This window comes from Neovison vison, chromosome 4, assembly GCF_020171115.1.
Source record: "Neovison vison isolate M4711 chromosome 4, ASM_NN_V1, whole genome shotgun sequence".
In the NCBI taxonomy this organism is placed as follows: Eukaryota; Metazoa; Chordata; class Mammalia; order Carnivora; family Mustelidae; genus Neogale; species Neogale vison.
In genome coordinates, this window is record NC_058094.1 from 135,756,442 (window position 1) to 135,780,800 (window position 24,359).

Consider the following 24,359-nt stretch of genomic DNA (forward strand, 5'->3'; position numbering starts at 1 on the left):
ACGCAGGCCCTCTGTGGAGGGCGTCATGCTTTTCCTAAAATAGCAAAGAGTGCAGGGACGCCCTTCTTCCTCCTTCCAGCTCTTTGCTACCTTGTGTGGGAACATGAGCGGGAGGCCGAAACTGAGGAGGGGCGCCAGGACTTTGAGAGGTCATTCGGAGGAAGCCGGCGGCGGCGCCAGTCTTCACATCCTGCTGGCGGAGGACGGGAGCCCCGAGGCCAGCCGGTACGCGGCTCTGGGGAGGGACGGCTGTGCACCTTGCAGTGACGCGAGCCAGACGTGCGATGCTCACTTGGGAACGGACCCAGTGAAAGCTTTTTCCTTTTGGAGAGAAAGTCATTTCCTAACAGTCTCCTGGCAGGTGTCTCTTGACCACAGGGCACGGGGTCTCCCTTCCACGCCGGGGGTGGTGGTGGGGGGAGCACTTTGATTCCTTCCAGCCCAAGGTCCACAAGGACGGTGAACCAGAACCGCAGCAGTGGCAAGGTGACTGCTGTGCCCTCCGGGTTTACAGATCATTCCCGTTGTGACCAGCTGTCGGTTCTCTGTGACCTACCTGGTCTAGGAGCCTGGACACGGAGTGCTGAGGGCATCCTTGAGGGACAAATGATGCACGGTTTGCAGGCACCCATTTGGAGCCAATAACTGCGTCCTGTGGTCTGAACGGGTGTGGACTGGCTTCAAGGAGGTAGCAGGGCAGCCCCCCGCCAATCTGGGGAGGGGGCAGGGCAAAGACCCCAGCAACCCCCCTTACCCCACCCCCACCGCCTGCTGGGAAAGCAGAAATGAAAAGTCACCGAAGAGCCACGGGAGTGACAGCACAGCCCTTGCACAGAAACAAAACTGCCCAAAGGCGCAAGGGCTACAATGTTTTGTGTCATTTGTCACGATACAGGGCGACGGTTTTTGACTGACAGAGCAGAAGTAGCGAAGGGTGGTCCCTGCTGAAGACAGGGGCCCACAGGTGGGGCAAAGGCATCCAAGGGGCTTGGAAAAGCAGAGGCTGACAGCCAGGGTTTTCTGGAAAAACAGATGTAACCTTTGCCTGACACGGGCATGTGGTCATTTTCAGTTCCTGCAGCCTGTGGCGAGGGCTCACCTGCACTGTAGATCCACCTCCAACAACTCTCTTTAGGCAGTGGACCCCCCACATGACCCTAAATAGTATTTGCAGAGGATGTGGCTTCAAGATACACCTCCCTCTGAGGGCAAAGAATCAAGAAAAACTTTTGGGTCAGGACAGAGGTGACCTTTGGGGTGGAAAGGAAACAGTCTGATGGGGGCACAAGAGTGGCTGCGCGGGGCTTTTGCTCATTCCTGCGGAGCTGATGCAGGTGTGTTCATCCTGCGAAGTTCATCCTGCGACGAAGGTTGCAGAATCTGGCAGTAGAATTTGTGTCCTTTTCTGTGTCGATGGTAAACAGCAAGGAAAAGGTGAAGGGAAGCGTTAGGATTTTTTAAAGAACTTCATCAGATAGTTGTTAATCATCCTAGTTCCTTGGCTGAATATCTTTCTTTCTTTCTTTCTAAGAGGGACTTAACCATCGCAGGACTTAATCTCACAACCCTGAGATGAAGACCTAAGCCATGGGGCTCCCGGATGGCTCAGTCCATTGTCTGCCTCCAGCTCAGGTCATGATCTCAGGGTCTGGAATGGAGCCCCCAATCCCGCTCTCTGCTCAGCGAGGAGCCTGCTTCTCTGTCTCCCTCTGCCCCTCCCCCTGTTTGTGCTGTGCTGTGTGTGTGTGTGTGTAATAAATAAAATCTTAAAAAAAATAAGACCTGACCCAAAACCAAGAGTTGGACACTTAACCAACTGAGCCCCCAGGTGGCCTTTGATACATAATTTCCACAAAATCAGACTCTAACCTCTTCTCTTTCTACCTCCAAAGATAACCCTTTCCATTATATCCTTTGTAAGCATCTATGCACACATGAAAACACCAGTGCATACATAAGACATAAACACCAGCATAACCATGTAACATGTATGACAGTGAGGGACAGGACATTTGAGTGTGTAAATACACCACCCCCAAAAGTGTTTTCTCTCAATTCCAAAGCTCCCTTGGGAAGTGAATTTATTCTCACACTCAGCCCAGAAGGAGCACGTTTGTGGACTTGGTTGAGGCGGTCAGTTTCACGTCCAAAGTACAGGTTCTTGGCGCTGGACCCTTACGTTGTTTTTGTTTTTCTTCTCTGTAGGTTAACCCAGTCGTGGAAGATTGTCATAAGTGCAGTGTCTATACTGACTCTTCTTCTTATAGGTAAGGTCCTCAAAGCCATGTCGCAGGACATTTCTGTGTGGGGAGGGGGATCTCGTGGAACGAAATTCCTGAGCAAAGTCTAGAAGTCAAAAATGTCACAGGGAGATGGCAAGAAAGACTCACTTGTCCCCGGGGGGCTGGAGAAATGGCTCAACGTGCCGTTTGCAGGCCTCTGACTGCCAACATCGCACATCGCACCCCCTAGCACATGGTAAATTGCTCTAATATATCGATGACTTGAAGCACAGAGTGCCCAGCAAAATCAAGGCTCCAACTTGGGGTGCTCAGTCCGTTAAGCATCCGACTCTTGGCTTTGGCTCAGGTCATGATCTCAGGGTCATGGGATGGTGCCCCACATTAGGCTCTGTGCTCAGTGGAGAGCCTGCTTCTCCACTCCCTCTCCCCTCTCCCTGCATGCATACACACATGCTCTCTCTCAATAAATTAAACAAAAAACTTAAAAAAAAAGTTTCTGTCTGTTATGTCCATTGTTTGGACTTCCCCAGGGATGGTTTTGATCCATTTGTTTTTCTTTAAATGGGTCATATTTGCTTGTTTCTTTGTGTGTCTTATAATTTTGTGTTGGAAATGGGGCATTTCAATATTTTAATATGGTAACTCAGGAAATCAGGTTTTTTCCCCTTTCTCAGGGATCGCTGTTCCTCCTTGTTGAGGGCTGTAGTCATTTTTTACTGATGATCACTGTTTGCTCTCTAAGTGGTCTGCTATGGACCAGACAGATTTCCTGGAGTCATCGAGAGAGAGAGAGAATGAGGACTCTCCGAGTCTTGATTCTGCCTTAACCTTCACCCCTGGCTCACACAGACCCCGCAGAGCCACCTGAGACCAAGCCCAGGATCTTCTCTGTGATCTCTTCTGAGCATGCACCCAGCTCCTGCCATGCATGATGCACCCCCCTTTCCCTTCCAAGCCCTGTTCCCACAAAGGACTTCTGACTTCTCCTTCCCATGCTGTGGAGCAGTCTGCCACTTGCCCTGTTCACTATTCCTTGCCCAGGTCAGGAAGGCCAATATATGTCCTTAAATCTTTTTTTTAAGGGCTTTATTTATTTATTTGACACACACACACACACACACACACAGAGAGAGAGAGAGAGAGAGAGAGAGAGCAGAGCAAGGAGCAGAGGGAGAGGAGAAGCAGACTTCTGCTGAGCTCGATCCCAGGACCCTGAGATCATGACCTGAGCCAAAGGCAGCCGCTTAACCCACGGAGCCACCCAGGGACCCCTGTCCTTAAATCTTTCAACAGATATCACAGCCTACCAGAAAACCCTTCTAGCCCAAAGGAGTGGGAACACCGGGCAGGTCAAAACTCCCAGGTCCTGTAGATTAAGAACAAGTCTGCATTAGCCCCCTGGAGCCAGCAAGTTACACCAACACTGTGCACTCCCATCCCCCCATGCTCCCCATCCCTGCCACCATGGTGGGACCGTGGAGGGATGGCAAGCAGGGAGCAGGAATATCACAATCTTAACAATAATAATCTGCTCTTTCCTTCAGTCCTTCAGTCCTCTGGTTGCTGAAAGGTTGGGATTAGATTTCAGAGTCCAATGAAGGTAGATCCTACTGGTCTTTGCCAGCATATGAACATTTCAACGGAGAACTGATTTTGTTAAGCACCCAATATTGCCATTTTCCATCTTGTCGCCCAAGGGTCTGATATCCTTCTAAAGAGGACATGTATCCTTCGTGCTTAGAGAAATTCTTACCAGTGCGTGTAGCACGTCAGGGCAGGCGGCTGGCTTCATCAGTGAAGCTCGCAACTCTTGCTCTCGGTGTTGTGAGTTCGAGCCCACACTGGGTAGAGATGACTTAAAAGTCTTTAGAAGAAATACAAGTAGGAAATCACAAATGTTTGCAGACAGAATCTCTCATCAGAGTTGGCCTTTTCTTTCACAGGACTTGGCAATCACATGTGGCTTCAAGAAACAGAGTTTCCTCACAAATCCAGACAATTTTACGCTCTAATTGCAGAATACGGTTCGAGGCTTTATAATTACCAGGTGGCGTTTTGTTAAACCGTTTTGTATGTCACTCGTTTATGATTTAATATGCTCCAACTTGGAGTGTGTTACCTTCGTTTTGCATGTGAATGTCTGATAGAAATAGTTCAGGGACCAGAGTCCTGTTAGGTGGTTTTATGATGAAGCTACAATTTGACCTACAAACTCCAGCCTCTGATCCCGGCAGGCTCCTGCCATAGACTGAACATTTGGGAACCTTTCGTCTTCTCTGTTTCTTTGTTTCTTTTGCAGTGAGGATGTCTGTCCTCTCCCCGGCTCATGCTTGTACTTAGCACATCACCTGTTTGATTTCCTAGGCTCACAGCTGGAGGGGAATTTGCTTTGGGATGAATTTTATCTAGGATCTTAACCCATATGGACTTCGGTGCTATTTAGCGGAGGCTCTGGACTTTAGAGTTTTCAGTTCGTGCTGGAATGAGCCAAGACTTCGGAGGCTATTAGGATAGAATGAGTGCATTTTGCAGATGACCTTAGTTTGGGGGGCTAGAGTCAGAATGCCACAGACTGAGTGTTGGTGTCCTTGCAGTAGAAATTGTTCCCAGGGGTGTGGAGGAGGGGCTTTGGGAAGTGATGAGGTCACGGGATGGAACCTCGTGCCTGGGATGAGTTGAGTCCCCTTCTAGAAGAAACCACATTTTTCGCTTAGGATAAACTCCTACAAGAAGGATAAACAATCCCCAGATTTTAGGTGACCTTTGTATATTGAACCTTAATAAGTTAATCCTGCTTTTCAAGAAGTTAGCTGTGCCTCCTCCACCTCACCAGGGGTGGGGGGGATGGGGCAATCACCCCACATCCAAAGCACATTAAATACACATTTCAGTTTCTCCTCAAAATGAGGATTTCACAAGAGTATTACTAAATCCTACTTAATAAATCCACTTACAGGTTAGGAAGCTACTTAGGACAATTAGAGAGATTACTGGTATGCCTGGGGCTTGAGTTCAAACCTGGGTTGTGCCAAGTTGTGCCGAGACTGGGCCTGCCCGTCTGAACTATTGGCCACTGCTGGGGACGCGGGTTTACTGACCCGTGCCACATGGCCCCACCCTCCCATATGGTCACTGTCAAGAGCATCGGGCCAGTGACTGCAAAGTAGTCGCTCCAAACACTCAGTTGGTTGACATCGAACCCCTCTAGGAAGCAGCGAGCTGGATTACTAACCCGGAACACAGTCGGCAACTAGTACACCTTCAACCATCCTCTCGCGGGGTGTGTACAGGAACACAGGCCAAGACACAGGACAAGGACACAAGGACAAGGACGTCTCCCAGGAGTTTCGTTAAGGGAAAAAAGAAGTCACAACTGCGCACAGTGCATGTGAACATGAACATGGGCATCGGGTTGGTCCCAGCGCACCTTCCTGGAGCCAGGTTGCAGGGCATGAAACCCCAAACCTCATCCACGTTGCCTAAAAAAACAGAGCACAGTGCGCCCACTTGGGCTCAAAGCCTGTGCTCAAAACTTGGGACCAGCCCAAGAAGATTAGCCCCTGAGAGCTCTTGGGGAGGACACTGCCTGCAGGGAGGGACTCTAGAAAGTTCTCAGGAGACCCCGTGCTGGTGGCGTCAACGGGCGTGGTGTGATGCAGCTTCTCCTACACCTTTGATTTTTGGTGTTTTTGGCACTGTGCGTGGTGTGAATTTTGGTCACCCCCACTTCCCATGTCAACCCCCACTTCCGTGGCTCTGGTGCTGGAACCCAGCATGGGATCCACAGCTGACAACTTCCCAGCAGGGAAGACTCCCAACCTGCAGGGCGATCTCACCTCCCAATCCCTTTCTCTTCTCCCTTTTATTTCCTCGCCGGTGTATTATCCTGGGTCTTTTCGTGCTGTCTCTGTTCCAATGGTGGAAGCCCCCTGAAACCCATTCAGGAGAAGCCAGAACAAAATATAATTTTTTTACATCCTGAGATTTTTAGGGATGCCAGGGTGGCTGTCGGTGAAGCGTCTGCCTTCAGCTCAGGTCATGATCTCAGGGTCCTGGGATCGAGCCCCATGTTGGGCTCCCTACTCAGAGGGGAGCCTGCTTGAGATTCTCTTCCTCTCTACCCTCGCAACTCACACACACTCACTGTCTCTCTTTTTAAAAAAATTTTTTTTAAATTAAGAAAAAAGCCCAGCAGTGTCACTTCACTGCACACCACACTGTGCTCCTTAAGGCCCAAGGTCCTCAGGCAAGCACAGAGCTAATTTCCGCAGGGCAAACGGGGAAGAAAGCAGGTCTTTGAAACAGAAGGGCAGACTGGTCAGCAAAGGAGGACAGAAACTGTTTCTCAGGCAGCACTTGGATGATCACTGGTTTGGAAGGGGACCCCCCCAAAGCTAGCCAGGTCCCCACCTGAGAACCCACGTCACCTTGATGTGGAAAGAGAGTCTCGTCAGATGCAATGAGGCGTCCTGAGAGGAGATCGTCCTGCATGTCCCAGGTGGGCCCCAGAGCCAGTGACAGGGCTCCCTGAAGGGCCCAGAGGGAAAGGCCTGGAGGCCGGTCACAGGCAGCCCCTCATGGGGAGCCAGGAGCCACCAGACGCCAGAAGAAACAGGAGGCAGAAGGTCCCTCTCTCCCAGCTTCAGAGGAAAGCACGGCCTCCGAGACCAAAGGGGTACCTTTCTCCCATTGGAGGCTACTGGGTTTGTAGCCATTTGTGAGAGAGCCTGGAGGCCACATGGCCGAGGACCTGGGGACGCAGAGGAGCTGGCACCCAGGCAGAGAGGCCGCGTGGGCTGCAGCCCAAATCCAGGCCTGCCGTCCCGGTCCCCATGTCCCCCTCTCCGCTGACACCTCCACCCTCAGCAGCAGCCTCACACCCTGCTCATTCTGGGCCTGGTCGGGGCACCACCCCTGCCCACGGAGATGGTCAAGGTCAGACACCTGTCAGCCTAGGTCAGTGTCTGCCCTTCTGCTAATGGAATCCCGCCATAGATGCATCAGTTAAGCAGAAAGAGGATGGTCCTCCGTATTTACAAGGACAGCCTAAGGCCTCAGCAAGGCCCTCTGGCCCCTCACTCCCTCCTCCTCATCCCCTCTGTCCCCTCCCCCACAATCCCCCTATCGTCTCCCCCCCACTTTCCCTTCTCCTCCTGGCTCTGTCCCTTCCCTCCCTCTCTCCCACCTGCCCACCCTCCACCTCTTCTCTGTGTCTCAGGGGCACTGAGTACTTGCACTATCTTGAGAAGCAGCCCCTCTTATGCTCCAGCTGTCAGTTTCAGCTTTGGGGGTGGCTCGGTCCCCACAAACTAATCAGGACAGAAGTGCAGGTGTCTTAGAGGACGCTTGGCTTCCCCTGCCATGCATGCATTTCAGGGAGAAAACGGGATTTCCTTCCTCTCTACGAATAAGAGCCCTAACTCTGACAGGCAGGATGCGGGATGATTTGAGTCCCTTGGTTTCTTCCAGGCCAGACTCCGGATGCCCAAGGAGCAGCTGGAACTTCTAAAGTGAGTGACACGCTCTGATCTGTGGGGCGCTGCTGCTGGGCCTCCAGCAACAGAATCCTTCTCTAAAAACCATAAAATGAAAACCACTCCCACTTCCTTAAGGAAATACACACTGCTTTCAAGGTTAGTTACAATTTAAAAAATGAAAACTGCCTAGAGAAGAAAAACAAGCCAATGGCTAAATACATTGGAAAATATCTGTGTAATGGGGAACTAGGGAGCCTTCAAACTAACTATAATAATGACTAATGCATGTATTTAATGATTATAATATATAATAATATGTATCTAGTGCCTGGGAAGCAGAGCAGGACACCAGATCACAAACAGGATCTCTTATTTTGTTACTCATTTTTCACATGGGATAAAAACTGTTACAAACACACTGAAATGCAATAGTGATTATCTCCTGAGGATTTTTGTATTCACCAAACCTTGAACATGTACTGTTTTACAAATTGGGCAGCAGGGGGGAGTACTAGGTGCATAGTGCGTCCATTTTTCAACCTAAAGAAACACCTGCTGGCTTAACATCTCCTCATTGGGTCCACCAGTAATTTTCAACCTGTTCTGCAGTCAGCTGTCGCCCTCCTACTGTCAGCATGACAGATGGCGGTCCCCATCTGTAATCTCCAGCCACACAGCCTGCAGCCACTCTGTGACTGAGCCTCATCTGTAAGACCTCAGGGCTCAGGAAGAAACCCCTGCTCCATACCCCACTGGAAATGTAGGGTGTTCCCCAATCCAAGTAAGGGAACAAGGTGGCCCTTAGAGATTTAGGCTTCACGCTGTGAAGTCATGCATCCTCTGGTCAGGGTAGCAGAGCCCCCAGGGAAGGATGAGGGACGTGTGAGGTTGGAGGATCCCTACTTCCCTGCCTAGAGCACACCCTTAGTGTTGGGACACCGTCTGGAAGCTTCTTCCCCTGAATGTCCTTGCTTTTTCAGGGGGAGTGAGAAGCGGTGCTTTGGACAAGGGGGTTTTTCTGGGCTCCCTCTCTCTCTGCTCCAACATAAAGCCCCTCCCCTCTTCCTCCTCCACTCCTAAAGCCCAGGGCATGGCAGGATGCCCACTCCCCTCCCTTCACATCGGGGGTCTCCCTTTACAGGAAGGAAAGCCAGACTTTGGAGAACAACTTCCGTGAAATTCTATTTTTAATTGAACAAATAGATGTTCTGAAGGCATTGCTTAGAGATACGCAGGATGGTCTACACAGCCACAGCTGGAACATGGATGGAGACGGGGACCAGGAGCCCCCGGAGACCACGGACGAGGTAAGGCCGCCTGGAAGGGTTGCACCATACGGCTCTGGGAGCAGAAAACTCAGGTACTGGCGGCTATGTGTCTGTGTTCTCCTGACCATTCTCCCCGACAGGAGCTTACCTTGACAAGGCTTGCCTGGGAACCCCTTCTCTATCACTGTTGTGTCACACAGATGACCATTGCTGTATGATGGACGTCCCCCCGCCCCCAAGTCAATAGCCGATTCCATCTTACTTTCCAGTAAAACAAACAGAAGGTCATTCAGAAATGCAGCCTGTGAATACTTAAGGAGCAGAATAGTTTTATTCACGGAGCCGAAGCTAATGCCCTTGACCTCATCAGCTCCCGATTAGGGAAGGTGATGCTGGAATTCAGTCAGCTTGGCTGCACTTGCCCATCTCCCGCACTTCTCTTCTTCTCCCCGCCCCCCCCCCCAGTTTTTTTTCCTAAGACTTTTATTTATTTATTCATTTGTCAGAGAGAGAGACACACGCACACAGTGAGAGAGGGAACACAAGCAGGGGGAGTGGGAGAGGAGGAAGCAGGCCTCCCACTGAGCAGGGAGCCCAACATGTTGCTGGATCCCAGGACCCCGGGATCACGACCGGAGCCGAAGGCAGACACTTCACCGACTGAGCCCCTCAGGCGTCCCGAACAAGCAGTGGTGAAGTCCATGTAAACGGCCTGATGCCCAACTACCTACAGAATGATCAAGTCTAATTACTAAGCAGAGACGCGAATGAAGGGGGGGACCCAGCAGGTGGCACACAGAACCCTGTGTGACTGCCTCACTGCAGAGCATGACGGGAGGTGGTTAGGGCTTCCGAAGGGGCCTTGTGTCCAACCTTGCTGGGACTTGGGGTGGGGGGTGTCTGACACATTGCAGCGGTCCGGAGATCGGCGATGCCGCAGCGCCGTGGAGGGCACTAGAAATCCTCCTTCACCGACTGGCTCAGCGCAGCTCCCTCAATGTTCACCGTCGGTAATTCGCAGATTACGGCCTTCAGGTCCAGGTAACACAGTGAATGGTCAGAACTTGAGCAGTTGGGGGAGACTGTTAACGCAGAACTGTTTTTGATATTTGCACAGGAAATGTCAAACTTGGTCAACTATGTCCTTAAAAAGTTGAGAGAGGACCAAGTCCAGATGGCCGACTATGCCCTTAAATCAGCAGGTGAGTAAAAACGGAAGAGTTCATGCTTCTAAACCGTCCCTGCCTCTTTATTTTATTTTCTATTTTTTAAAGGTTCTTTTTTTTTTTTTTTTTTTTAAGATTTGATTTTTAAGTCATCTCTACACCCAATGGGGGGTTTAAACTCGCAACCTAGACATCAAGAGTTGCATGTTCGACTGACTGAGCCGGCCAGATGGCCCTCTTTCTATTTATTTATTTATTTATTTATTTAGTATTCAGAAAACATACTTATTGCGGCACCTGGGTGGCTCAGCCTGTAAAGCGTCTGCCTTCAGCTCAGATCATGATCCCAGGGTCCTGAGATCGAGTCTGACGTCAGGCTCTCTGCTCAGTGGGGAGCCTGCTGGAGATTCTCTTTCTCCCTCTTCCTTTTTCCCTCCCACTCATGCTCTCTCTCTCTCTCTCTCTCAAATAAATAAACAAAATCTAAATAAAAATGACATGGGGAAGTGAACCAGAGAATCTTATTTTCTTTCTTTCTTTCTTTCTTTCTTTCTTTCTTTCTCTCTTTCTTTCCTTTTTAAGTACTGGCATTCGGACACATCCTTCTTGTGCTTTCTTTCCTCTTCTGTATTGAATGCACGTGCGGCTTCCATCTCGAAAAATCCATGATGACGAAGGTAAATCCAGAGATTGTGTAGAACAAGGACGAGCAGGATATGTGATGGTTTCTCAGTAAATGTGAGCATGAAACATGGAGCCATCTTCCGGCTGGGCCAAGATGGAGAGAGCCCCACCGCATACACGCAGCTGAAAGATTTGGACAAAATACAAAAAGCAGAGATTGGGACCTGAGCCAAAACCAACAGTCGGCTGCTTCACTGCCCGAGACACTCAGGCGCCCTTGATAGTGTTTTTTATGCTTTTTTTGTTTTGCTTTTAAGTAGGTTGGGCTGTTAAGAAGTGGGCGTCCGTGCATCTGTTTAGGTAGTAAACAGCCCACATCCTATTTGCACCCCTGAATCAGTTCTGGAATTCACTCCATGCCGGTTTCAGAAATGCTGTGAAACCACACGGAGCAAGAATGTCGTCCCGAAGTGATAAATCCTCTGCCGCAGGGAGAGCGGGACGCCGTGCTCTCCCGGCCGAGTCCCGAGTGTGAGTCTCACCTCACTTGCAATTCGCCTGGGAATGCTTGTCCAACAGCGCTGTGAAAACAGAAGTGATGCGTTTTGAGATGTGTACTTCTTTATTTTTCAAATTCTTTTGTCTTTGCAGGGGCCTCTGTCATTGAAGCTGGGACGTCGGAAAGTTACAAAAATAATAAAGCGAAACTTTACTGGCATGGGATCGGGTTCTTAACTTATGAAATGCCCCCAGATGTTATTCTCCAGGTAAAAGTGAGACTCAGAGGAATCCGTTTGTATCAGAGGATTCTGTTCCTATTTATCATGAAGATACTAACACTCAAAATCGAGACCATCTGAATTTATCACAGCACCTGAAGCCCTCACCTTGCATTTTATTTTATTTTATTATTTCATTTTGGGGGGAGGGGAAGGGAGAGACAGAGAGAGATTGAGAATCCCGAGCAGACTCCATGCTAAGGGCAGAGCCTGACGTGGGGATCAATCTCACGACCCTGAGATCCTGACCTGAGCTGAAATCAAGAGTCAGATGCTTAACCAGCTGAGCCACCCAGGCTCCCCTGTACTTGCATTTTAATAGTCATCAAACTATATAAATTATCTCTTATTTTATGAGCAGTAAACTACAATTGATGAATTATTGATTGTTTTTATTATTTTAAAATCAGTAAGCTAGTTTATTTCTTAAATAGGACGTTTGCGTTCCATATCTCTTCCTGAAGCTGGGCCTGTGCCCCGCCCCTTTTCTGTTGAAAACTTCAGTCTTTCAGCAAATATTAACTCCAGATCCTCACCCCTAAGTGTCAGCACTGTGCCCGCCTCTTTCCAGACTGACACATTCCTCCAAAGTCCAAGTGTAACAGGAGAGATTTCCAAATAAGATTTCCACCAACATGTTAGTGCAATTCAGAAGACTCTAAGTAGACACCAGCAGATGGTAGGGCTGCTCTTAACTACCGTCTACAAACCTGATATCCTTTTCCAAGGGAGGAATACCTTCAGGAACAATCGTGCAGATCTCATTGCAAACTCTAGATCTAGAACATGGTACATTTTCTTCCTTACCACCACCATTGCTTTGACCACCACCACTGTCATCACCTCCACCACCACCATCATCACCACCACCATCATGACAACCACCATCACCATCACCATCATCACCACCACCATCACCAACATCACCACCACCACCATCGTCACTACTACCATCACCTCCACTACTATCATCATCACCATCATCATCATCACCAACATCTCCACCACCACCATCATCACCACCACCATCATGACAACCACCATCACCATCACCATCATCACCACCACCATCACCAACATCACCTCCACCACCATCGTCACTACCGCCATCACCTCCACTACCATCATCACCACCACCATCACCATCATCATTATCATCATTACCACCATCTCCACCACCACCACCATCACAACCACCATCACCTCCACTACCATCATCACCACCTCTATCACCACCATCACCTCCACCATCATCATCATCACCACCATCAACTCCACCATCACCACCATCACTGCCACCAATACCTCCACCACCACCATCATTACCACCATCATCTCCACCACCACCATCATCACTATCATCACCTCCATCACTGTCTTTATCACCAGCACACCATCAACACTCATGCCAACCGGCTAAGTAGCAACATACAGTCTAAGTAGAACAATAAAAGAAGATGCATAGTAAATAAATCATATAATCCTATAATAGATAATCCTATTAGGAAGGGCTTTGAGTGATAGAAGCGTAATGTGCTCTGAGAGAACAACCAAACCCCTGGGTACCTTGGCAGTTTTCCCGTGTGGTATGTACCCCACTCAATGCTTTCGTATTACAGGCATAAGCAAGATCTGTGATAATGGTGAACTCGGTGTTTTCTCTCCAGCCGGATGTCCACCCTGGGAAGTGCTGGGCCTTCCCGGGTTCCCAGGGCCATGTCCTAATCAAGCTTGCCAGGAGGATCATGCCAACTGCTATCACCATGGAGCACATCTCGGCGAAGGTGTCTCCGTCAGGAAACATCTCCAGCGCACCCAAGGAGTTTTCCATCCATGTGAGAGGGAGTTGGAATCACCTCAGAGTGGGTTATGCTAGGCGGGGGTTGGCTAGGAATCAGACGCTGGGCTGGCACCGCCACTGGACAGCTAACCATTTTTATCACTGCAAGAAAGTTCCTTCTTTCCGGGACCTCTGCTTTGTCATCTACAAAAGAGAGAGGGTTGGACCGGAGGATTTCTATGACTTACTTTTTTTTTTACTTTGATCAAAGCTACATGTGTACAGTTTAAAAATCAGCATTCTCATATGCTTATAACTAAACACTTTTTTCTTGTGTCAGGGCTCCCACCCAGGTTTCTACTCTCTGGAAGCTTCTGCTCGCCAGTTTTAGCTGCTCATTTGGGTACACTTCCCTTCATATTTGCTTTTACTGTTACTTCTTCTTTTGAAAGTAATCTCCGTGCCAGACGTGGGACTCGAACTCATTATCCCCAAAATCAGGAGTCATGTGCTCTACCACCTAAGCTAACCAAGTGTCCCTACATTTATTTCCTGAATTTTTTTTCAGTTTTGCTTATCATCTACTGACATCCTCTGATGAAAAATGAAGAGGAGTCCTCGTCCACGGCTCTCCCATCTTCCCCCAGGGTTTAGGTCTTACTTGTCTTTAAAAGACAAGTTTACTGAGCTGTAATTCACACACCAGCAATTCGCTTAAAGTGTTCCTGTCCATGGCTCTTAGTATATTCACAAAGTTGTGTATCCATTACCACAATCGACTTTAGGACGTTTGTATTGCTCCCCAAAGAAGACTTGCCCTCCTGAGCTGTCAACTCTCATTGCCAAGCCCACTGCCTGCCCCACACGCCCCCCACCACACACCACTGACCTATTTTGTCTCTGCAATGCTGCCTACTCCGGACATGTCATTTAAGTGGAATTCTATAATATGTGGCCTTCCATGCAAGGCTCCTTCCACTCAGCTTCATGTCTTTGAGGTTCCTCTGTGCTCTATAACGTGGCTCCGTACTTTATTTTTAAATTGCTGACTAATAGGGGCACCTGTGTGGCTGTCCATTGAGCGTCTGCTCTTGGTTTCGGCTCCCGTCATTATCTCGGGGTCCTGAGATCGAGCCCCACGTCGGGCTCTGCGTTCAGCATTGAATCTGCTTACAACGCTCTCTGCCTCTTCCTCCCCCGTCTATCATTCTCTCAAATAATCTTTTTTCAAGTCTTAAACATTTAAAGAAATAAAAAGAAATTGCTGAATAATAAAAATTTCATGGTGTGGCTAGAGCACGTCTTCTATGCCCACTTATCAGCAGACGGGCGTTTGAGCTGTTTCTCCTTTCTTGACTATTAGGAATAATGCTGCCGGGAACATTCATGTACGTGTCTTTGTGCGGACCCTGATGCTCATTTCTCTTGGATCTATACCTGGACGTGGAATTATAAAGTCACGGGGTAAATCCAGTGTTACGTTTGGGACACTGCTAGACAGCGTTTCTTCCTCTCCATCAATATGCATGTTTTCAGGGTCACTGTGTTCTCATCGAACCCTGCGGCAAACTGGAATAATATTTTCTTTGGGGAGACATTGATGTTCCTCTTGTTAAAAACGAATGCCTCATTTCAGTTGAATTTGCTTACTTTTCTACATTCCTAGCCCAAAACCATCCCCTACCTCGTTTTCGGAAGGGTTAAAGTCCGGCCATTGTGTTCCTTCCTGTCAGGTCATTTCCAAGTTTCTCCTTGATTTTATTTTTTAAAGCTTCCCCTCTTGCCCACTCTGCCCTCATGCTCCGATCTGACCGGACTTCACGTCCTCACCCTGAGGATGCGACTTAACCACCTAATCTATGATTTAAACAACCTTTTTCTCTCTAATTTTCCTTGTTTGTCCCACCTTCTGAAAGATTTTTACCAACTTATATCCTGACCCATACGTTGAATTTTTCATTTCTGCTGTCATGATTATTCTGATTTATTTTTTTCTGAAAATAACTCCTCTTTTTAGAGTCTGAATTTCTTCCTCCATGGATGCAGTATCTTCTCTCAAGCTTCCGAAGATGGTAATGGACACTAATGAGAGCTGTGCTGCATGTTCTCCGGCTCCCTCCTGTGTCCTATTCCCAAAGATCACTTCTCCCGTTTGTGGAAAGGTGCTTTTCTCTGGTGTCTGGTGATGCTCGTCTTGCATTTAAGAGCCAGTGGGTAGAAAGCCAGCCAAACTCTGTGCGTGCAAGGTGGTGGCCGCCGGGTGGGTGGTCTGCTTGGGCCGATTCCTCCGGAACCCCCAGAGTGTGATGGGGGCAGGTTGACCCTTGAGGAATCCTGCAAACTTGTGCCCAGATTTCAGCTTGGTCAACCACCTGTGGGGACAATAGGTACATGGGCTCCCCTGGCAACCCCAAGCCCAGCCCCCAGCCTGTGGCCCTGTGTCTGCCCTTCTGGGGACTTGCAATGACAGTGTCAGCATGCTGCGGGTCCGCCTACAACCAGGATAATCTATTCTTGCTCCAGGCCACTCTACCAGTCACCGATCGGCTCTCTCTGGACCTTTTCGTCTTAGTGTCTGTTCCCGGGTGTTCCCTGTTGCTCTCTGCCTTGGTGGCCCGATCTGGAGGGGGGTTTGGGGTCAAAGCATGAGCACTCCGTCTGCTTTGTGCACCCTTTGAGTGCCTGTAAATGGCATGATCCTGGGTCACAAGACAGAAAGGAACCCCCTACCATTTGAGGCAAACCTGCTGCCACCCACAGTGGGTGTCTGCTGACAGACAGACAAAGTTGGATTTGAGCCGCTCAAACCCCATCTCAGAGAGACGTATCAGTTGCTCATTATAGGGGAATTACGGTCACCTTTCAGGCAATAAAAACCATTCTCTTATATTAGCAAATTCATGAACCGGTAAAATTGAAGTTAGAGGAATTAGAGCAGTCACTCCCTCCTATTCTGTTGAAACCCCTCCCCTACACTTGACCCCCCAAAAACTTAACTACCAACATCTTACTGTTGACCCCTAAATCTTACTGATAGCAGTCGATGAACATAATATTTATTAGATGCTGTATTCTTAAATTAGATGCTGTATTCTTAAATTAGATGCTGTATTCTTTTTTTTTTAAAGATTTTATTTATTTATTTATTTGACAGAGAGAGATCACAAGTAGGCAGAGAGGCAGGCAGAGAGAGAGAGGAGGAAGCAGGCTCCCTGCTGAGCAGAGAGCCCGATGTGGGACTCAATCCCAGGACCCTGAGATCATGACCTGAGCCGAAGGCAGCGGCTTAACCCACTGAGCCACCCAGGCACCCTAGATGCTGTATTCTTAAATTAGATTTATTAGATGCTGTATTCTTAAAGTAAGCTGGAGGAAGGGCACCTGGGTGGTTCAGCCAGTTAAGTCTCTGCCTTTGGCTCAAGTCATGATCCTGGAGTTCCAGGATCGAGTCCCACATCAGGCTCCCTGCTCAGCAGGGAGTCTCTTTCTTCCTCTGACCCGCTCCCACCCATGCTCGCTCTATCTCATTCTCTCTCTCAAATAAATAAAATGTTTAAAAAGAAAAGAAAAGCTTGTGTTTATCCAAAAAATCCACATTTGTGCAGACCCATGCACACAGTTGAAGCCAGGTTGTTCAAGGGTCCGCTGTGTATGAGGTTTGAGCTGTATGTTGTATCTATAATTGTGTGGCCTCATTATGTAATCATGTTGCAGCCAATTCTTTTAATAAATTTGTGATGGGGGCACCTGGCTGGCTCAGTAGGTGGAGCTTACAACTCTTGATCTTAGGGTCATGAGTTCAAGCCCTAAGTTGGGCATAGAGCTTACTTAAAACAAAACAAAAAAAACAAAACAAAAAAGAAACCTTATGATAAAGGTTACATATTAATATTTTCATTATCAAACAGTTGAACCAATGAACTCTTTGTTTATTGTGTTGCCACGATTCAAGGAAGCTAATGATAAAGTTCAGAGTCACAAAATAAATTCATTTCCACTGGTCTGTCCCCTCTCAAAAATCTTCCATGTTGAAGGTAGAGAAGGAAGGAGCCCAAGGGAAAGAGCATACAAATATCATTAAGCTCTTTCAGTCAAAAACCTTACTTTTTGGATGGAGTTATTTGTGTTCTTGAAGTCTGGCGATTGGAATACACTTACATCATTTTGAAAAACTTTGGGTCAGCATGGGGACGCATTTTGTGTGTGCATGTTTTAAAGATTCTATTTATTTATTTATTTATTTATTTGAGGGAGTGAGTGGGGTGGGGAGTGGCGGAGGGAGAGGGACAGGCAAATTCCGTGCTGAGCACAGAGCGTGACCCTGAGCCCAAATCGAGAGAGGGGTGCTTCACCGACAGAGCCACCCAGGCGCCCCTCAACTTTGTGCTTATTCAAAGTATGCCAACTGTAATTCAGTTACTGAACCAGGGTCTGTGCTGGGATATGCTCTAGTTCCCTGTCTCTGTCTGTCTGTCTGTCTATGTATCTATCTATTGATCAATTGCTCGATCTATCTCCCTATGGTCTGTCTATCCAGTCAGACCTGCGGTCAGCCTCCTCTTGCCTCACAAGCTGAGCTAAACATCTCTTGGGTGTACAGGGCAGCACCTCGCTCCTGGCGGGCGGCCAAAGATGTCTTGAGAGTTGTTACTACCTGGATGGACAACCTTCTCCATTTATGTAGCCGAGCATTCATTCACGAAAACCCCCTTGTCTGTCGCTCTCCTTCACAGGGCATCTCTAAACAGTGTGATGGGGAAGAAATTTTCCTAGGTCAGTTCATCTATGACAAAACGGGAAGCACCGTTCAAACATTCGAGCTCCAGGTACCGAGGGCCCAGAAAACGTGGGGTATGAGGAACTCCATCCCCAAGTGGGGGGTCTGTGGGTGTTGCTGATGCCGTGTTGTGTGAGGATAATTTTGACAAAAGTGTGAGCTACAGAAGGCTAGGTGCGACTTCCATTTTTAGCTCCAAGAGCAACATGAATTTTAATGTCCCCAAAAAACAAATACCAGAGCAGGTTCTAAGCCAGATTCTTTTTCATTTTCACATTTCTCATATATGTGTGTGTGTGTGTGTGTGTGTGTATATAAATGAATATAGTAAACTATAGTAAATATATTTACTATATTTTAAATATAGTAAACTATGGTAACCTGTATTATATTATAATACATACATAATACTATATGTAATACTATAAGTATAATATAAATAAACTATATTAAAACTATAGTAAAATATATATATATATTTAAGACTTTTATTTATTTATTTGATAGAGAGAGATCACAAGTAGGCAGAGAGGCAGGCAGAGAGAGAGAGGGGGAAGCAGGCTCCCCCCTGAGCAGAGAGCCCAATGTGGGGCTTGATCCCAGGACCCTGAGATCATGACCCGAGCTGAAGGCAGAGGCTTAAACCACTGAGCCACCCAGGCGCCCCAAAATATATATATTTTTTACTATATTCATTTTCTCGGTCCTTCTCTTACCTGTTGGGTTCCCTTGATGCTGTTAGGTTTGGCCATCACTGGGTTGTCTCCTACAGAGATGGCTGCAGGCAGACAGGAACTCGGGAACAGAAAGTAAAGACCAGACAATGTGACTCAAACCTCTCTTCCTGACATTGAGGAGTGTTAGGAAGAGGAAATGGGGAAAAGTACCAACTGGTAACATAAAAACCCCTGAAAGCCATTAAGGTAGATGAAATAAATATATTTTCATTATTTGTCATTAGATACAGGAAGACTTAGAAGGTGTTGCCTACCATGTAAAAAGAAGTGTGTTGTAGATGATCCTTCCTGGCCAATGCTGAGATCATCTGAGCTGGAAACGATATGTGTGTTAGAAATGAATGAACCTGTGAAGTTTCTCACCTGTGATCATTTATCCATGTCTCTCTCAGGCTCCCACCTGGGGCCACAGTCCTTCTCATGATGGACTGGGAAGACCTGTGCTTGTCAGGACCTGTTTTCCCATCCCTGAGACTGAACGTCTAATAAAATACTTGTTAGGAAGGAAAGACAGAGTTCTGATTTCCCATTATATCAGCGTCCCTTGGGACGCTTGGAGATGGATTTCTGTATAAGGCATTCATTTGTATCTTTTCTTTATTTTCAGCGTGACGTTTCTGAATCCTTACTATGTGTGAAACTTAAAATCCTCAGCAACTGGGGACACCCGAAGTACACGTGTTTATATAGATTCAGGGTCCACGGAACTCCAGGAGAGTAACGCTAGAGATGGACCCGTGTACACGGCCGTGACCACAGGTCCAGAATATGGGACCACGCTCATTCCTTTAGATCACCGCACCCGGAGGAATCCAGATGGGGGAGTGAGAGGGAAATCTCCAAGTGTCCAAGTGTCCCAGTCAATCAAATGTGAATGACTTTTCTTAGTAAAAATATATGAAAATAGGTGCAGTGGTCTGGTGGTGGTTTAGCTCTTGAGGATGAATCTGTGGAAGGCTGAAATATACGTATTTGGAAGAAGCGGCTTTTATTCTAGTCTCTCCTACTCTAGTATCTGCCTTCATTACTCACACAGCCCTAACCACACCGGGCTCGGATGCCCCCGCCCCCGTTACCGCAATGACGTATACGTATATATGACAGTGATGTGATTGCTTTCACCAGTCAATGTGAGCAGGTAAGCCAAAGAACTTCGATGTAAAAATTGGAGGGGACATCAGCCCGCCGGCCCCTGACTACCTGCAGATGGCTTGGTGAATTCCTTGAACTGCAGGAAAGTCAATGAAGAGAAACGGACAAGGCAGTTAGCGGATACAAAATCGTTACACAGAAATCGACTTCATTCATACATATGAATAACGGCCAGTGGGGGGGATGCAATTTACAAAAGCTTCAACCACCACGATTGAAAGAAAAAGAAGCTCCTGGTGGTCCTGTCAAGCATCTGCATCTTGATTTCCGCTCAGGTCATGATGTCAGGGTCAGGGGATGGAGCCCCAGTCAGTGGGGGTCGTCTTGAGAGTCTCCGTCTCTCCCTCTGCCCCTCCCCCTTCCCCCCTCAAATAAAGAAATAAATCTTTAAATAAAATAAAACAGTTAAGCTACCTGTACAGTCGTCCTCCTTTGCCTTGGGGGGATACGTGCATGCCTAAATCCATGGATAGTAGAGAACCCTGTATATACCACGTTTCCCCCTATACACATACACATATCATAAAGTCTAATTAGGACAGGAAGAGATTAACAGTAATAACAATAAAACAGAACAAGTGTAACAATATAGGGTGATAAAAGCTACGTGCGTATGGTCTGTATGTCTCTCATACCTCATTGTCCTGCACTTATCCTTCCTGGGAAGATTGAGGAGGAGGAAGCCAGGTGAGGGGATGACGGGGGCGAGTGACCCAGGCTTGTGACCTAGGGTTGGATTGTACTGACCTCGTGAAAGTAGATCATAACGGGGTCACCTGCTTTGCGACCACAGTTGACCATGAAGACCTGGAATCATGGGTTGGGGGAGCCTGTCATGAAGACCCCACAAACACTGGTGGATCATTAAACTAAAATTCCAGGAACTGGGGAGATCTGCTTACTCTGTGGATGTGGAAACTCCGCTATCTAGATGTCAGTTCTCTGCACGCTAATCTACACAGTGAATTTGATCCTATTTAAAAACCTGAAAAAGATGTCAATTAAAAGCCTGAAAAAAATTCACAGTACTTGTGAGAGGATTGTTTGGGATAATTGTTAAAAATGATATTTCAGGGGCGCCTGGGTGGCGCAGTGGGTTAAAGCCTCTGCCTTCGGCTCAGGTCATGATCCCAGGGTCCTGGGATTGAGCCCCGCATCTGGCTCTCTGCTAGGCGGGGAGCCTGCTTCTCCCTCTACCTTTGCCTGCTGCTCCCCTGCTTGTTCTCTCTCTCTCTCTCTCTCGCAAATATCTTTTTTAAAAGATTAAAACACATAAATATCCAAGAAAGTAAAAGAGTTGTGTTTTGAACAAGTTCATATGAAAACAGAAACTTGGTAGGAAGCCAGGAAACCTTCCAAAGGAAGAGAATCTACAGAAATAGCGCTATGATACTGTGATTTATAATACAGAGGGTATATCTGGCCTTTGTCCCCTTTCTGGCTTGAGCTCCTAAAACCCTAGTAATTTACTAAGTGACAGGAGCAGAAGGGGGCCTCTTGTTATGCTAATGAGAGGACCTTGGGACCACTCCGGGGAACACCCGGATTTGGAGTTGGAAGTTTGGAACTTCCAGCCCCCACCCATGACCTTTCAGGGACAGAGGCTGGAGATGGAGTTCATTCATCTGTCGAATGATTACATCAGTCACACTTACATGATGAAGCTTGTGTAAAAACCCAAAAAGATGGGGTTCAAAGAGCAGCCAAGTTGGTGAATGCTGAGATTTAAGTGGTGCCCTGGGCAGGTGTGGAAGCTGCATATCCTTTCCCCAGACTCACCCCGCAGGGCTCTTCCTTCTGGCTGTTTCTGAGTTATTATCTTTTATTTATTATTTTAAAGAAGATTTATTTAAGAGAGAGAGAGCGTGCACGTGCATTAGCAGGATGGGGCAGAGGGAGAGAGGGAGAGGAGATCTTAAACTGAGCGTGGAGCCAACCCCGGGCTTGATCTCAGGGCCCTGAGATCCGACCTGAGCTGAGATCTAGAGGCGGACGCCCTGTGGAGGGAGAATGAGCAACAGAAATGGAAGGACGGAATTTGAACAAGAAGGAAATGCGGAAATACAAAGTGGGGCAGCTCCTGGCAAGTGAGAGACCCAGGCCAGGGGTCCCCAGGCTGACCCATCTCTGCACAGCCCTGGCACCGAGGGAAGTCCCCGGCCGTTCTGAAAGCCGGGAGGCCCCCAGGAGGAAGTACAGAAGGCTGCCGCCACGGCGCTGGCCCAGACGTTCCTGAGTGTGGGGACACAGACATGGCATGGTGGCAGGGTGCCTTCCATTGTGTCACAGGAGAGGAAGGCTGCAGCACGTGATTCAGACCTTAAGCCCTTTTGTAGCCTCCCCTGAGCACAGGGGCCATGGGAAGCTTTGGTCTACTCCAGGGGACAAAGCCCTAAGGATGTGCGCTTCCCGCCAGCCATTAGGTGCCCCACCAGACACACGGGGCTTCCGTGGAGAAGGTGGCTCTTCAGTGAAACCACAAAGCCACACAGGACCCGCCGCATAGGGACTTGGGGTGAGGGGGACAGCATATGGGGTAGTTAGTCTTGTTGCTCTAAGGAGACACACATGTGTGGTGTTTTGTTTTGGTTTTAAGATTATTTATTTGACAGAGAGAGATCACAAGTAGGCAGAGAGGCAGGCAGAGAGGGGGGGAAGCAGGCTCCCCGCCGAGCAGAGAGCCCGATGAGGGGCTCGATCCCAGGACCCTGAGCTCATGACCTGAGCCGAAGGCAGAGTCTTAACCCACTGACCACCCAGGCACCCCGTGTGTAGTGTTTTGTTTCAAAAAGAAGTCAAAGAGCTTTGCAAAAGTGACATGTGATGAGGCTGGACCAGAGAGTACAGATTTTCAGTTCTAACCGAGGAGTGATGTTTTGTGGCCACCAGGGATAAACGTGAGTGTAGACGTGTCCACCTAGCTGCTGCTGGAGAACGGAGGAGTCGGCCCAACAGTGGATACACGGAAGCCAGACAGGGAGTTGTGGCAATTGTCCGGTGGGGACAGTGTGATGGAGGGAGGTGGGGAGATGGAGGGGGAGCCAGGGGAACTGAAGCCTCGGAGGAAGGGCTAAGTTGGTCCCTCAAGCCTTGGGGCGGGGGGGGGGGGTGGTCCCCAAGCGGCCACTCCTCTCAGTAGTGAATGATACAATCACTTCCCAGAAACCAGCATGGGAGTTTGTTCACAAGGGCATCGTAGGGCAGATGAGCCAACAGTTGGCCCCAGGCACGCACCCTCACTGGGTGGGAATGACACCCATCTCCACGGCATACCTTGGTGCCCCGAGACCCTCCTCAGGTTGGGGAATTGAGGATAGAACTCTATTTCAGCCAGTGAGCATGACTATCTGGGGCGGCATGAATGTGGAGATGCAGGGTCCTGATCAGTTTCAAAGCTAACAAGGACTGTGACCTTGGGCAGCGTTCTACGACAGTTGGTTTCGGTTGTCAGAGAAATGCCCTGTGGCAAGCCCAGTATGAGTGAAGGGAGCTCTTATGGAGTTACCTGGAGATCTCAGAACATGAGGACAGGAAACATGTACACTCCCCCCCCTTTCAAGCCTCACCTTTGGCCGTGGCTGGGTCGGGGGCTGTTCTAGGGGCCCAGAGTCCTCTCTCTGCATCCCCTATGCATGCCCCTTGGCTGTTCCACCTGGCCGCTCCTCCTAACCAGAGCAGCAGTCTGTTCCTTGGCCTCCTCGTCTCTAGGCTGGCCCGGGACTTGCACTGACTGATGGAAGGAGACAGAAGGGATGTTGTAGGAATTCTGGAGACCCTGCTGCTTCTGCCGGCTCCTTGGACCACCATCCAGAATCACCCTGCCAGGAGGATAGGGGACTGCAAGGAGCAGAAGGAGGTGCCCCGGGGCCACACCCAGTACCCAGTGTGTGGGGGAGACCCCCTAGACCAGCCCCCAGCTGCATGCGGCCTCATCGGGATGCGCAGGTACAAGTGGAAGAGGCCAGACTCCTGAAGACACCACAGACCCTTGTTGTCGAAGCCACCAGTTTGGGGAGAGTTCCTTACACATCTGTCAGTGACCAAGACACTGCCCATTTCCTGCCTGTTCTCATGTCTGGGGATCCCGGTCCCAGTTCCTGTAGGAAGACTTCAGGATGGCAGAACCCCCTATGTTCGTTGGTGCTGGCAATGTAACGAGAGGCTGGATACACACAGAGACGATGGCCAGAGCACACACGCGAGGCAGAAATCTGACCCATGATCTGCAGCAACCAGCCCGGGAAAACCGGCCAGGAAGCCAACCCACGTACCCACCTACTCACCTACCCTGATGTCATGGCTCCCGTTGCTCTTCTTCACAGTTCCCCACCTTTCAACTAGGGGAATCAGCTACTG

The 24,359-nt window shown here is 48.7% G+C and overlaps 1 protein-coding gene across 2 annotated transcripts; it reads left to right on the top strand.

Moving 5' to 3' along the window:
* Positions 1–103: 103 nt before the first annotated feature.
* On the top strand, positions 104–19,572 carry SUN3 (Sad1 and UNC84 domain containing 3). 2 transcript variants are annotated; one of them, XM_044244508.1, is made up of 10 exons: positions 104–279; positions 2,206–2,267; positions 4,187–4,290; positions 7,713–7,753; positions 8,862–9,027; positions 10,106–10,190; positions 11,430–11,545; positions 13,225–13,392; positions 18,071–18,163; positions 19,459–19,572. In XM_044244508.1, the coding sequence occupies exons 1-10, from the start codon at positions 104–106 to the stop codon at positions 19,570–19,572; spliced, it is 1,125 nt and encodes a 374-aa protein (XP_044100443.1). The 2 variants fall into 2 exon arrangements, with proteins under 2 accessions (XP_044100443.1, XP_044100444.1); XM_044244509.1 differs by having other exon boundaries at positions 104–225.
* The last annotated feature ends 4,787 nt before the right edge of the window (positions 19,573–24,359 follow it).